The following is a 15,660-nucleotide window of genomic DNA, read 5'->3' as shown; positions in this document are numbered from 1 at the left end:
TGGGGGCAAGAGGCCTAGGTTCACACGCAGCTTAGATTCACAACATGAAGTGTGAAATGAATCATATCCAGCTTGGTGCGCTAAACGTGTTGCAACAATATCACAAACAGGCAGGTACTTTGCTAGAAATTTCAATGTGTTGGCATGCCCACGCTGCACGCCAGTCATACCATTCAGCATGTTTAGGCAAAATAAGCCCACTTTATATCACTGCTGGGTGGCAGCAGGCACTGAATCATAGAATCCATACAGCGCAGGCTTAATTGGCCGGATGGCCTTCTCCTGCAGGAGAAGGGTGCCGGAGAAGGCCATTCGGCCCATCGAGCCTGCACTGACAACAATCCCACCCATGGTATTTGCCCTGCGGTTCGGCGTGGCCAATCAACCTAACCAGCACTTCCCTGGAGTGCGGGAGGAAATCAGAGCACCTAGAAGAAACTCACACAGGCACTGGGGAGGCGGGGGGCTGGGAAACGTGCAGACTCCACACAGACAGTGACCCAAGGCCGGAATTGAACCCGGGTCCCTGGTGCTGTGAGGCAGCAATGTTAACCACTGTGCCACCATGCCATCCCTGAATACACGTCATGTAAAAGACATGGTAAGCGTATTTACATTTTAAATGTAAAGTGTACACTTTACATCTTATTAGCTTCTCTTTCTTTTCCTATTGTCACTTTAGGTTCCACGTGAGCCACTGTGCCACATCAATGTCATGTGTTTCACCCAATGCCACTACTGGCACCAGCGGGAATCTTCCTGTTCCAATCATTTCTAAGAAGAAAGATTTTGCATTTATACAGCATTTATCATGACCACCAGACTCCTGAAAGCACTTTCAGGCCAAAGAGGTCTTTTTGGAAGTGTTGACAATTCAGCCAATATATGCATAGCAAACCCTCACAAACAATACTGTGATAATGACCAGATAGTCTGTTGTAATATTGACTGAGGGATAAACATTGGCCAGGATACTGGGGAGAACACCCTTGCTTATCATCAAAGTTAGTACATGGGGTCTTTGACATCTACACAAGTAGTAAGATGGGGTCTTCATTTAAGGACTCATTCAAAAGACAGCCCCTTTAACCCTTCAGCTGGTCCTCGATGCTGCACTGGTACCCTCCAGAGCAGGCAACTTCCTACTGAAGCTTCCTTGCCCCCTCCCCAAAGCATCCACATCCTTCTGGTAGTGTGGTGACTAGAACTGCATGCAATACTCCAAATGTGGCCTAACTAAAATGAAAAACAGAACGATGTGCAAAAAGCAATCATAACATAGCTTAATGCAAAAGGCCAGAATCATTTTCTTAGAGTCTACTGCAGTATTGTACTGCTGTCTTCTGAAAGCAAGGAGAATTCTTTGGAGGCACAGAATAGAAAAAAAATTGAAATAATGAATAAGAGGGTTCTGTTTATTATCTTGCACACGCTCTGCACGTTACCTGAATTCTCGAGATAACACGAGGGCACAACCTCAGAGTGAAAGGAGCTCCTTTAAAACTGAGATGAGGAGAAATTTCTTTAGTCAGAGGGTGGTGAAACTGTGGAACTCATTGCCACAAAGGGCTGTGGAGGTCAGGTCATTGAGTGTCTTTAATTCAGAGATAGGTAGGTTCTTGATCAACGAGAAGATCAAGGGTTACGGGGAAAAGGCAGGAGGAATGGGGCTAGTATCATATCAGCCATGTTTGAGTGACAGAGCAGACCCGATGGGCCGAATGGCCTAATTCTGCTCCTATACCTTACGATCTTATTTAAAGTGCGGTGAAACCAAGGACGTAGGCCTCATCTACAGGTATCCCAAAACATCTGGAGTAAAAGGGAAACCCAAAGAATGCAAGAACTAGGAGCAGCAGTAGGCCATTTGGACCCTCGAGTCTGCTCTGCCATTCAATAAGATCATGGCTGATCTTTTTGTGGGCTCAGCTCCACTTACCCGCCCGCTCACCATAACCCTTAATTCCTTCATGTTCAAAAACTGATCTATCCTTGACCTAAAAACATTCAATGAGGTAGCCTCAACTGCTTCGCTGGGCAGGGAATTCCACAGATTCATAACCTTTTGTGTGAAGAAGTTCCTCCTCAACTCACTCCTAAATCTGCTCCCCCTTATTTTGAGGCCATGCCCCCTAGTTCTAGTTTCACCCGCCAGTGGAAACAACTTCCCTTCTTCTATCTTATCTATTCCTTTCATAAGTTTATATGTTTCTGTAAGATTTCCTCCTAATCCTTCTAAATGCCAATCAGTACAGCCCTAGTCTACTCAGTCTCTCATGAGCCAACCCTCCCAACTCTGGAATCAAGCTCGTAAATCTCCTCCGCAGCCTCTCCAGTGCCAGTATATCCTTTCTCAATGAGGAAGCCAAAACTGTACACAGCACTCCAGGTGTGGCCTCACTAGCACCTTATACAGCTGCAACATAACCTCGCTGTTTTTAAACTCCATCCCTCTAGCAATGAAGGACAAAATTCCAAAAAAGACTAAATATGTTGAATGGAGTGTCTTTCTGAAATGCCCACACATTTCTCTTAACAATGCTGACAGATCTACTGTATAGTTCTATCTATGTTTACTTTTATTTGAGATTCGGGACAATTGCAGTTTACTTTCTACACACTGCTTCCGCCACTCACCCGCTCTATCTCACCAAGACCGGTTTGTACAAACTGGCACATTCAGTGGGATGTAGGTATTTGCCTGCACAGGCTGCGTGGCAATGAGAAACTCTGCAGAAAAATAAGCGACCAGCAATACAAAAGAATCGCTACTGTGAATGGCATGGCACATGCAAAAGTGTTACTCTCAACCCATGGCGCTACTGTACCTAAGCCTCTGTGTTTCATGCAAGTTACAGCAAAATATCACTATTTTAGCACGAAAGCTAAATAGCCTAAGGGGCACAGTTACTTTGTTTTTTTCCCCCCCCGCCAATGGTTCTGGGCCAGGAAGAGAAAGGCAATTGAGATTTTAAAGAGAGATGTTTAACATCTGGTGCAGTGTTCATTTCTCTGCACTGATGAGCAGCCATTGCAGGATCCGTATCCAGTCGCAGATCAATCCTTACCTTGCAAAACTGCCTCAGCTACAAGTTGTGAAATATGTGCACTTTAATATTCATATTCATCATGAAAACGGTATCCTTGCCTGAGAAAATGCCCACTTAGCATAGCATCGATTAATGGGCTTGCATCTCACTGAACAAAAAATCCAATCTAGCTCAATATTACATCACCTTTCAAAGGTGATATAGGAGGGAAATTATGGAATGGTTTTGTATTTCGGGCTGGTAGACACATGAGGAACATGGAACCTGAACAAACAAAAACACACTCTGGGTGGGATTTTCCCGACCGCGTTTGCTCCAAAACCAGAAAATCCCACCTGAGGTCAATGGACCTTTGCATGGTCTGCCCGCTACCACGCCCACGGCGGGTGAGACGGGAAAGTTCCTCCCACAGTCTCATTAACTGTGGATTTTTGCAGTGGCAGACTAGTTCTAACTACAACCATAACTGTGCAACATAATCCATTGACTGTTCTTCAAGTCCTCCTTTTATCGGGTAGGCAGGGTGACATTGGCTCAGCAGCCATGAAATCCCCTGCCGCAGCCCACAGACTCTTCCCTCCCCAGTTCCCTACAGTGAGGCCACATCTCATCTGACAGCACCAGGAACATGCAGATTGGGAACATTTCCAAACACATCCTACAACCCTCTGGTGCATCACTGAGGGATATCAATGCACTCTATAAAATCGATCATTCCTGGCATTTGAATTAATCACGACTGGTCAATTAACTTGCCTTCTATTACTGCTATAGTATCCATCTTATTTTCTTAATTGCATTATTGAGGAGAAAGGTTGAAAACTGGAGGAGAACAAAGGTCCATAACATGGAACCATTAAGGTTGAAAACTGGAGGACAGCAAAGCAACTCAGGGAGGCATGGTGAGAGGAAGCAATGTTCAATTACTATAAGCTTTGGCCTTGAAGGATCAGAAAAGACTGCTTGAAGGAAGAACTGAGTTTCAGAGCATTAGCAAAGAAAGAGTAGCAGAGAATGTGATGAATCTAGATCTTAGCAGCAAAGAGGAGAACATTTAGAGCTTAGAAAGAACAGAAGATGAAAGTTCAGAAAAACAAAGACTGCAACAGTATTGACAACTGATAAAGTAAAGTCAGGAAAATCTGAAACACAATACAGGGAACAAAGGAAATGCTCAAAGACAAGAGGTGGTGAATGTACTTGATGAATAAAACATCCCTTGCACCATGAAGTTATAATGCCTTGTGACTGTTTTATTTGTAGTGACATAAAGGACTGTTTACTTGTATTCTCATTCTCAAATTCTACAAATCTTCAGAGAGAATAGTAACAAGGATAGAAATGGGTTTCATCTTTCGGCACTGCTTCCTAAGACAGAAGGAGCTAAAGAGAGAGTTAAGAAGAGCTAGAAGAGGACATGAGAAGACTTTGGCAGGTAGGATCAAGGAGAACCCTAAAGCTTTCTATAGGTATGTCAGGAATAAAAGATTGGTTAGGGCCAGTCAGGGACAGTAGGGGGAGGTTGTGCGTGGAGCCTGAAGAGATAGGGGAGGCACTAAATGAATATTTTTTGTCAGTATTCATGCAGGAAAAAGTCAACGTAGTTGAGAATACTGAGATACAGTCTTTTAGACTAGACGGCATTGAGGTACCTCAGGAGGAGATGTTAGCAATTCTTGAGAGTATGAAAATAGATAAGTCCCCTGGGCCGGACGGGATTTACCCTAGGATTCTCTGGGAGGCTAGGGAGGAGATTGCAGAGCCTTTGGCTTTGATCTTCATGTCGTCATTGGCTACAGATATAGTGCCGGAAGACTGGAGGATAGCAAATGTTGTCCCCTTGTCCAGGAAGGGGGTAGAGACCATCCTAAGAATTATTGACCAGTGAACCTTACTTCTGTTGTGGGCAAAGTTTTGGAAAGAATTATAAGAGCTTGGATTTATAATCATCTGGAGAGAAATAAACTGATTAGGGATAGTCAACACGGTTTTGTGAAGGGTAGGTCGCGCCTCACAAACCTTATTGAGTTCTTTGAAAAGGTAACCAAAGAGGTGGATAAGGGTAGGGCAGTTGACGTGGTGTATATGGATTTTAGCAAAGCGTTTGATAAGGTTCCCCGTGGTAGGCTACTGCAGAAAATGCAGATGCATGGGATTGAGGGTGATTTAGCAGTTTGGATCAGGAATTGGCTAGCTGATAGAAGACAGAGGGTGGTGGTTGATGGGAAATATTCAACCTGGAGTTCAGTTACAAGTGGTGTGCCTCAAGGATCTGTTTTGGGGCCACTGCTGTTTGTCATTTTTATAAATGACCTAGATGAGGGTGTAGAAGGATGAGTTAGTAAATTTGCTGACAACACCAAAGTCGGAGGAGTTGTAGACAGTGAGGACGGATGTTACAGTTTGCACAGGGACGTAGATAAGCTGCAGAGCTGGGCTGAGATATGGCAAATGGAGTTTAACGTGGAAAAGTGTGAGGTGATTCACTTTGGTAAGAATAACAGGAGCACAGAATATAGGGCTAATGGAAGGACTCTTGGTAGTGTCGACGAGCAGAGAGATCTCGGTGTGTATGTGCATAGATCCCTGCAAGTTGGCACCCAGGCTGATAAGGTTGTTAAGGTGGTGTACAGTGTGTTAGCTTTTATTGCTTGAGGGATTTCGGAGCCGTGAGATCATGTTGCAACTGTACAAAACTCTGGTGCAGCTGCACTTGGAGTATTGCGTACAGTTCTGGTCGCTGCATTGTAAGAAAGATGTGGAAGCATTGGAAAGGGTGCAGAGAAGGTTTACCAGGATGTTGCCTGGTATGGTGGGAAGGTCTTACGAGGAAAGGCTGAGGGACTTGAGGTTATTTTCATTAGAGAGAAGAAGGTTAAGAGGTGACCTAATTGAGACATACAAGATGATCAGAGGGTTAGATAGTGTAGACAGCGAGAGCCTTTTTCCTCAGATGGTGATGGCTAACATGAGGAGACATAGCTTTAAATTGAGGGGTAGTAATTATAGGACAGATGTCAGAAGTAGGTTCTTTACTCAGAGGGTAGTAAGGTCGTGGAATGCCCTGCCTGCAGCAGTTGTGGACTCGCCAACTTTAAGGGCATTCAAATGGTCAGTGGATAGGCATATGGATAACATTGGAATGGTTTAGGTTAGAGGGTCATTGGATTCGTTCCACTGGTCGGCGCAACATCAAGGGCCGAAGGGCCTGTACTGCGCTGTAATGTTCTATGTTCTAACTCTTGTCTTATTCAAAAGTAGCTTCATAAGAACTAGCAGCAGGAATAGGCCATCTGGCCCCTCGAGTGCACTTCGCCATTCAATAAGATCATGGCTGATCTTCTCGTGGACTCAGCTCCCCCTACCCGCTGTTCACCATAACCCTTAATTGCTTTACTGTTCAAAGATTTATCTCCCTTTGCCTTAAAAACAAAGGGAGATTTATTTTTCTTTTAATAAAATGGCACATTCCAATTACTCCCCTCCTCTCAGAGGTGACACAAAGTTTGATTCTGTGGCCAAACAGAATAAATAGCATACGTTTGGTCTCAGTGACCGTGTTAGTTTATTATAGCTTTAAAACCAAAAGATTACAAGCTAGCTCTAATTGGCACCATAGTAGAGCATCAAAAACTTTTTAAAGGCTCTATATATTTACTTTTTCTGATGTAACTTCATTCTTTAGATCTTACTCTGTCAGGAAAGGGCGAAATTACTCCCATTTGCATTGTTTATTTAAAGTCTGTTTAGTTATTAGCCACAAATAGGCATACATTAACACTGCAATGAAGTTATTGTGAAAATCCCAGAGTCGCCACACTCTGGCACCCCTGTTCGGGTACACAGAGAGAATTCAGCATGGCCAATGCACCTAACCAGCATGTCTTTCAGGCTGCAATCAATCATGGTGTTCCACTGTGATGTACTAGAGCATCAGGGTGCAAGATGTGTGGGAAATTTTGCCAATCCACCCATTCTTGGTGCTTCAGATGGGATGTAGAGTTTTCCCTCTCTATTGGGACAGTAAGGGATAACTTAGCGTGGCCAATCCACCTAACCTGCACTTCTTTGGAGTGTGGGAGGAAACCGGGGCACCCGGAGGAAACCCAGGCAGACACGGGGAGAATGTCTGTGTGGAGTTTGCACCGTCACCCGAGGCCGGAATCAAATCCGGGTCCCTGGAGCTGTGAGGCAGCAGTGCTAGCCACTGTGGCCATTGTGTCGGCTTATTGTGCATTGGATATCAACTTTACTGAAGTACTGAACACAGAAATCACAGCCCAACACCTACCACACAATACGAAGATCAAGGAAAATTGATCAGTGTGCTAAAGAATTCAAGGAAATTGGGGCTAAGGAGGGAGGTTAGCTAGAATGTGTTCATTGAAAAAAGTGACACAGTGGTGAAACACAATCCCTGGTAAGATCACTGCAGCAGACAGCATCAACAGCTTTATGGGGCATTCGATACGATTCGAGATTGGAGGGTGAGGAAAGAGACAGCGATTAAAAATTCTCATGCCCCATAAAATCTGCTTTATGACACAAACTGAACAACACCAGAGCAGACTGTATTGTATTGTATTGGTTTATATTCTTTTGCTTGTGGGAGTTTGAGGGGTGATTTGGCCAAGTCGTTCAAAGCTCTAAAAATTCAACAGGGCGGCTGCAGGAAGAAGTGCTCAGGTGAAGGAAATAAAGAGTAAGGAGACCATCTTAAAGTTAGAACAAGCTAATTTAGGAGGGAAATCATTCAGCATTTCATCACACAAAGGGAAGTAGAAATCAGGAAATTATCTTACAAAGGGCTTTGAAAGCTCAGGATCTATTGGAACTGTTGACGAAAGAACTTTGTTAGGTAAGGGAGGAAAATAGAATTGATAGAAGATTCTGAGGGACATGGACAGAGTGGATAAGGAGCAGCTGTTTCCCTTAATTGAAGAGGAAGTCAGAAGGGACATTGGTTCAACGTGAAGGACAGAAGGGGATGTGAGTGAAAAGCTATTTTTTAAAACGTGTGTGTGTGTGTGTGTGTGTGTCTTGAACACTCCTCCTGGGAGTGTGGTAGAGGCGCGTTGGCTCACATCCTTTAAAAAGTAACTGGATGGCCACTTGGCCTGTCATGGGGCCAAATGCTGGTAAATGGAATTAGGTGGGAGGTCAGGTGTTTCTCCTGTGCCGATGCAGACTCGATGGGCCGAAGGGCCTCTTCTGCACCATGTGATTCTATGAATTGAGATATGTTCAGCCATAATGTAACTAAATACAATTCCATCTGATCTTCTCCCCTGGAGTCCTTCAGCACAATGAACCTATCTATACTGTTGATGAGAATTGGTGTAAGCAACAGGAGGGGTTGAATGGCCTACTCTTGTTCATTTGATTCTATTGGGCCAACACTGGATGGGAAGCTACTTGCTGTGTACCTCAACCAATTGACAACGTGGAAAAATTGTTAGAAAATGAAATTATTTCAGTAACAGAGTCATTGAAAACACACAACACAAAGAAACAAAAATATTTAGAAGGCAGGTTTAAAATAACGAAGAGAACTTGGTTACTTTTATCGCTTGCTCCGGGGAAGAACCTGAGCCTGTCTTTCCTCTTCTTTTCTTCAGGAGCCAGAGGAAGGGGTTTGGAGCCGTGGTTTAAGTTGCCAGGGTCTTTGCTGCCGCCACCAATCATGGTGCTGGTGTTCCTCATGGGCGGAGCTGGAGGCTTGTCTTCCACTTCACCATTATCTGACATCTTCAGTCACCGTGACCTATCACTGCGGAAACAAAGACAGCAAGGTTGTAGCTTTGTGATTGCTCTCCCCCTCCCGCCGCCCTCGCTTGCCAACTGGAAAGAAAACGTATCTTACTTATGAGCACTGAAATCTAGGAGGGAGAAAGAGTCAGAAAAGTCAAAATTTCAAATCAGAATAGAATAGCATGTTCATAAGTCCCCATTAAACTTTGACAAAGCAAATTGATTAGAAGGAAGATTATATTCATCTGGAGTTGACCACTTCATCTGAATGCCACATTCATAGCATTACGTGTGCAGAAGGAGGCCATTTGGCCCATCAAGTCTACACCGACAACAATCCCATCCCAGGCCCTATCCCCATAACCCCACACATTTATGCTTCTAATCCCTTTAACCTACACATCCCAGGAAACTAAGGGGCACCTAGGCCTCCCCTCCATCCACCTGACCCCGTGCATTTGCCATAGCTGATCCACATAACCTACACACCGTTGGACACCAAGGGTCAATTTAGCGTGGCCATACCACCTAACCAGCACATCTTTGGTCTGTGGGAGGAAACTGGAGCACCGGAGGAAACCTGCGCAGACACGAGGAGAACATGCAAAATCCATGCAGTCACCATAGTTGCAATAATAGTGTGAAAAAATATTGGGAGGCTCCAATGCACTTCAATGACATAAATATATATTTTTTAATGACAAATTTGATCAATTAAGGATCCAAGAGAGAGAGACAGAGAGAGAGAGGCATAGAGCAGGGCAAAAATAAAGTTGGAGTGTGTTTTTCTTCATATCTAGAATTTGAGCTTCAATTCAAGTTGGTGTGAATGGATATTTCCTTTCTCCAATACTTGCAAGAATCCTGTAAAGATTAAGTTTATTTATTAATGTCACAAGTAAGGCTTACATTAACACTGCAATGAAGTTACCATGAAAATCCCCTAGTCATCACACTCCGGCACCTGCACCGAGGGAGAATTTATCGTGGCCAATGCACCTAACCAGCACATCTTTCAGACTGTGGGAGGAAACTGGAGCACCCAGAGGAAACCCACGTAGACATGGGGAGAACGTGCAGACTTCACACAGACAGTGACCAGACTCAGAAATCGAACCCAGGTCCCTGGCACTGTGAGGCAGCAGTGCTAACCACTGTACCACCATGTACTGCCAGAGAGAGAGAGAGAGAAAGAAAAAGAGAGAAACAGAGATAGAGAGAGAGAGAAAAAGAGAGAGAAAGGGATGGGGCTGGGGAAAGATACAAGTTGGCGTGTAGTTTTTTCATATCCAGGACTAGAGCTTCAATTTGAGTCAAGTTGGTGTGAGTGGATGTTTCGTTTCTCCAATACTTGCAGGAATCCTGTAAAGGATTAACATCAGGAGCACATAATACTGACGCAACTATGGTACAATGTCATGTAAGTAACTAAGATCTGGGAGGAAGCAGAAGTACAACCTGGTGCAGTGTGACTGAGGTGTACATAGAGCTGTGAATAAATAATCTTAGCTTTTCTACATACTACAGCCTTAAATAGCTTAGAGAAACAGCCAAACCCTAAAAAACCCAATCCAGGCCTTGAGCTCAATAAGAACCAAGTCCTAAATGAAATTAGTTTTGGAATGGTTTCAAATCATTAAAATGCCATAACTCAGCACAAATTTGCAGTTATGAGCAACAGACAAGGTCAGTTCCAAGCCATTAATTATCAAGAATCAGTGAAGCTCTTTATATTAAGAAAAATGATTGAGGCTTCAGTGGAACAAATTAAGAAAAATCATTTCTATCATTTGATGTGTAAGTAACAAAAATGTACAAATTTAAACTTAACACTGAAACAACAAGGCAGTGATGCCCATGTCCCATGAATGAATAAAAAGGGAGAATTTAGGAGATAGTTATGAGTGAAGAGTGGCAAAATGTCTCATCTGAAACAGTACTTGAAGTAGTATTTGAAAGAGATTTTCCTTACAAAAGGGATAATTATTTGAAGTTAAAATTCAAAGAACATCAGTGAGGGACAGGAGAAGAATGTAATGGGAATACGTTTTGCATAGAACATACATAAGCGCAATGGGTCAAATGGTTGTTGGACGGCACTGCTGCCTCATAGCTCCAGTGGCTCCGAGTTTGATTCCCAGCTTGGGTCACTGTCTGTGTGGAGTCTGCCCTTATCTCCGTGGGTTTCTTCTGGATGCTCCAGTTTCCTCCCACAGTCCAAAGATGTCTGGGTTAGATGCATTGGCCATGCTAAATTGCCCCTTAGTGTCCCGGGATGCATAGGTTAGAGGGATTAGCAGGGTAAATAAATGGGTTTACGGGGATAGGGCCTGGGTGGAATTGTTGTTGGTGCAGTGGGCTGAATGGCCTCATTCTGCACTGTAGGGATTCTATTCCACCCGTGCGGAGCAGAGCGGGCTTAAAGGGCTGAACTGCCTTCTCCTGCTCCTAATTGCTACACTGCTATGGTCCTTTGCAGAGAAATTCTATGATTCCATGACTGATGCAGAAAGGAAGGAAAGGTTTGTATTATTGCAGCACCTTTCATGACCTCAGGATATCCCAAAGCACTTCATAGCCAATAATGAGCTTCTGAACTGTAGTCACTGTGGCACTGCAGGAAACATAGCAGCTCGCATGTGCAGAAAGCTCCTGGACATTCAATGTCAATCAGATACTGTTAAGCCATTAAAATTGAAGGCTACACATTTGTTAGGATAGCAGGAAGAACTTCTGTTCTTCCCCGACTAGTACATCCAACTGAGCGAGATGTCTCAGCTCAAATGTCTTCATCTGAAAACAGGCATCTCTGACAGAGCAGCAAGTCTCACCACCCCACTGGAGTGCCAGCCTGGATTTGATTCAATTTATTATTGTCACATGTATTAATATACAGTGAAAAGTATTGTTTCTTGCGTTATACAGACAAAGCATACCATTCATGGAGAAGGAAACGAGAAGGTGCAGAATGTAGTGTTACAGTAATAGCTAGGGTGTAGAGAAAGATCAACTTAGTACGAGATAGGTCCACACAAAAGTCTGATGGCAGCAGGGAAGAAGCTGTTCTTGAATTGGTTGGTACATGACCTCAGAATTTTGTATCTTTTTCCCTGACAGGAAACGGTGGAAGAGAGAACGTCCAGAGTGCGCGGGGTCCTTAATTACGCTGGCTGCTTTGCCAAGGCAGTGGGAAGTGCAGACAGAGTCAATAGATGGGAGGCTCGTTTGAGTGATGGATTGGGCTACATTCACAACCTTTTGTGGTTCCTTGCAATCTTGGGCAGAGCAGGAGCCCATATCAAGCTATGATACAACCAGAAAGAATGCTTTCTGTGGTGCATGTGTGCGCTCAAGTCTCGACCCACAACCTCCTGACTCGGAGGCGAGAGCAATACCCACCGAGCCATCACTGTTCACATAAAATAGAAGTCTTATATGGTGGCACAGTGGTTAGCACTGCTGCCTCACAGTACCAGGACCCGAGTTCGATTCCCGGCCTGGGTCACTGTCTATGCGGAGTCTGCACGTTCTCCCCGTGTCTGCGTGGGTTTCTGCCAGCAATCCTGTGCTGGTTAGGTGCATTGGCCATGCTAAATTCTCCTTCAGTGTTCCTGAACAGGTGGAGTGTGGTGACTAGGGGATTTTCACAGTAACTTCACTGCAGTGTTAATGTAAGCCTACTTATGACACTAATAAATAAAGCTTAAACTTACACCACTGCCTGTTAAATTCATGTTCAATCTTACACCATTGTAACTCTAGAAGTGCAATACTTTGCATTTGAGTGTTATCTGACCTAGACTGATTGGCTGATATTAAATTTTGAAGGATGGGGTGTTCCATTTGTCAATATGGATGCTCTCATGTATAAATGAAAAAGAGAGGAACATTTCGGCCACCAAACTCAATCTGTGGCAAATTCTGTTGAGTGCATTATTACATTTCTATTCCAGAAAAATCAAAAATGCAGACTGTTCAGCAAGTTTCTCCACACAATTGCCCGAGCACTCTGGTTGAGAAGATTCCCCATTTAGTTTGAAGACCATATGGTTGCTCTCAGCCAGTGTCCTGGAAAGCGAAGGGCAGCTGGGCAGTTTGGGATGAGGACCAGCGAGATAAACACAAGCAAATGTTCCTCCGCTTGATTGCTACACAGCAAGACCGGCTGAAAAACGTGTGTGGGTACTAATGTCAAGGGCAGCAATGAATTCTCTGCAATACATCTTTCAATTGGACAGCCTTGCAACAGCCAAAATTCAAGAACTGGTGGGTACACACTGATGCCTTCATAATTGCAGGATCAATGTATGTTACTGATTAGCAGGGATAAATTTGCGCCCATCACTTCCTTCAGAGCATTACCAGGCAAAAAAAGAAAGTATGAATCATAGAATCTCTACAGTGCTTAAGGAGGCCATTCGGTTCATCGAATCTGCACTGACAAATTTCTGTAACCCCCATGACTTGCCTGGGTTTGCAAAACCTCACATACTGTACTGTCTGGAGACGATACACATCTCCTTAGCCTGTGCTCAATGCTCCTTCCACTCATATTGTTAGCCACTTTAAGACTTGAACAGCAGGTTAGGTGTAAAGATTCACATTCTAATCAGTAATCTGTAAACTGTCTGTGTTGTTATATGCCCTGTCTGAGGCCAGTACTCTCCATCCGCCTGATGAACAGGCAAACCTTGGAAGCTAGTGAGTTTACTATCAAATAAATCGGTTGGACTTAAACCTGGTGTTGTCAGACTTCTTACTGTGTTTACCTCAGTCCAATGCCAGCATCTCCACATCAAGAATCCCACCCAGGCCCTATTCTCATAAACCCATGCATTTACCCTATTTAGTCCCCTTTAAACTAAGGGGCAATTTAGCATGACTAATCCACCTAACTCGCACATCTTTGGACTGTAGGAGGAAACCGGAGCACCTAGAGGAAGTCCATGCAGACATGGGGAGAATGTGCAGACTCTGCACAGATAGTGATTCAAGCCGGGAATTGAACCCGGGTCTCTGGCGCAGTGAGGCAGCAGCACTCACCATTGTGTCACCCCGTATGAGATATAATTCCAAAAATAAGGAGGCAAAGAAATTGGGAAAGAGAAAGTGAGAGACAGAGAGAGAGAGAGAGAAAGGAAATGCTAAGTGCAAAAGGAAAGAGAAAGCATTGGCAAGACCCAAAACAAAACAGAAAATCATATATACATCAGACAGCCACTCGAAGATACGTCATTGGGACACATTTCCTGCTGATTAATTCAGCATCCAACAAGCTGTCTAGCTTATGACTAACTCTGACAGTTGAAGAGTTACACAAGAGTAAGAAAGAACCATGCAGGAAAAGAGGATGAGTTCCTTCTGAGCTTTATAAACTAAAACCCAAGCCAGATACAAATTCGTTTTCTTCGAGGTGGTGTTGGCTGCGGCTCAGTTGTAGCTTTAGCTTCCAAGTGAACACAGAAACCTAGGCTGTCACAATTCAACATTGAGAAGGTGGGAGGTGCCACAGGTGAAGCAGAGCCCAACTACCCTCTTCACCCTAACGTAGAAGATACTTTGGCACTTGTTTTAAAGAACAGCAGGACACAGCTCTCTCCACTGCTCTGACCAACATTTGTCCAACAACACCTTTTCTTTTAAAAAAAAGCAGATGAATTGGTTGTTATCACTTTGCTGTGTGCAAATAGGCTCCTGCGCTTCTTACCTCATGTCATAAGAACATAAGAAATAGGGGCAGGAGTAGGCCATCTAGCCCTTCAAGCCTGCCCCACCATTCAATAAGATCATGGCTGATCTGTTGTGGCACAGTTCCACATTCCCGCCCTCTCCCCATAACCCTTAATCCCCTCGTTTATCAAAAACCCATCAACCCGCGTCTTAAAAATATTTAGCGAGGCAGCCTCCACCACCTCAACGGGCAGAGAATTCCAGAGATTCACCACCCTTTGAGTGAAGAAGTTCTTCCTCAACTCCGTTCTAAACCGCACCCCCTTTATCTTGAGGCTGTGCCCCCTAGTCCTACTGTCCTTTCTGAGTGGGAAGAGTCTCTCCACCTCTATCCTATCCATCCCATTCATCATCTTATACGTCTCAATGTGATCTCCCCTCATTCGTCTAAACTCTAACGAGTACAAGCCTAGTTTATTCAGCCTCTCCTCATAGCTCAACCCCCTCAACTCCGGTATCAGCCTAGTAAACCTCCTCTGCACTTCCTCCAAGGCCAAAATATCCTTGCGTAAGTGCGGCGACCAAAACTGCACACAGTACTCCAGCTGCGGCCTCACCAATGCCCTATACAGCCGCAGCAAGACCTCCCTACTTTTATATTCAATATAGCGGTAATGGTCATTGGGCTAGTAAATCACAGGTCCAGATTATTGCTTTGGGGTATGGATCCAAATCCCATCAAGGCAGCTGGTGGAATTTGAATTCGATTAACAAAATAATAGGATCATTTATTTATTTATTCCATAGGACTCTTAAATCGGTCTCGCAGGTAGAGGATGTGGTTAAGAAGGCGTATAATGTACTGGCCTTCATCATTTGAGGGATTGAGTTTAAGAGTCAGGAGATAATGTTGCAACTTTATAAGACCCTAGTCAGACCCCACTTGGAGTACTGTGCTCAGTTCTAGTTGCCTCATTACAGGAAGGATGTGGAAGCTATAGAAAGGGTGCAGAGGAGATTTACAAGGATGTTGCCTGGATTGGGTGGCATACCTTATGAGGATGGGTTGAGGGAGGTGACCTGATAGAAGTGTATAAGATGTTGAAAGGTATAGATTGGGTGGATTCTCAGAGGCTTTTTCCAAGGGCTGGAATGGTTGCTATGAGAGGACACAGGTTTAAGGTGCTAG

At 44.2% G+C, this 15,660-nt stretch overlaps 1 protein-coding gene across 3 annotated transcripts in view; it reads right to left on the bottom strand.

Moving 5' to 3' along the window:
* Positions 1–15,660, bottom strand: part of pak1 (p21 protein (Cdc42/Rac)-activated kinase 1) — a 234,991-nt gene that overhangs the window by 104,909 nt on the left and 114,422 nt on the right. For all 3 annotated transcript variants that reach the window (XM_080197673.1, XM_080197674.1, XM_080197672.1), the window contains exon 2: positions 8,612–8,820. In XM_080197673.1, coding sequence (XP_080053799.1) covers positions 8,612–8,798 — 187 coding nt within the window. In that variant the 5' untranslated portion in view covers positions 8,799–8,820. The remainder of the gene's footprint in view (positions 1–8,611; positions 8,821–15,660) is intronic.

The sequence above is a fragment of the Carcharhinus amblyrhynchos genome, chromosome 10, assembly GCF_965287045.1.
Source record: "Carcharhinus amblyrhynchos chromosome 10, sCarAmb.v2.hapA, whole genome shotgun sequence".
Lineage (NCBI taxonomy): Eukaryota > Metazoa > Chordata > Chondrichthyes > Carcharhiniformes > Carcharhinidae > Carcharhinus > Carcharhinus amblyrhynchos.
This window is presented reverse-complemented; position numbering and strand designations above follow the sequence as displayed.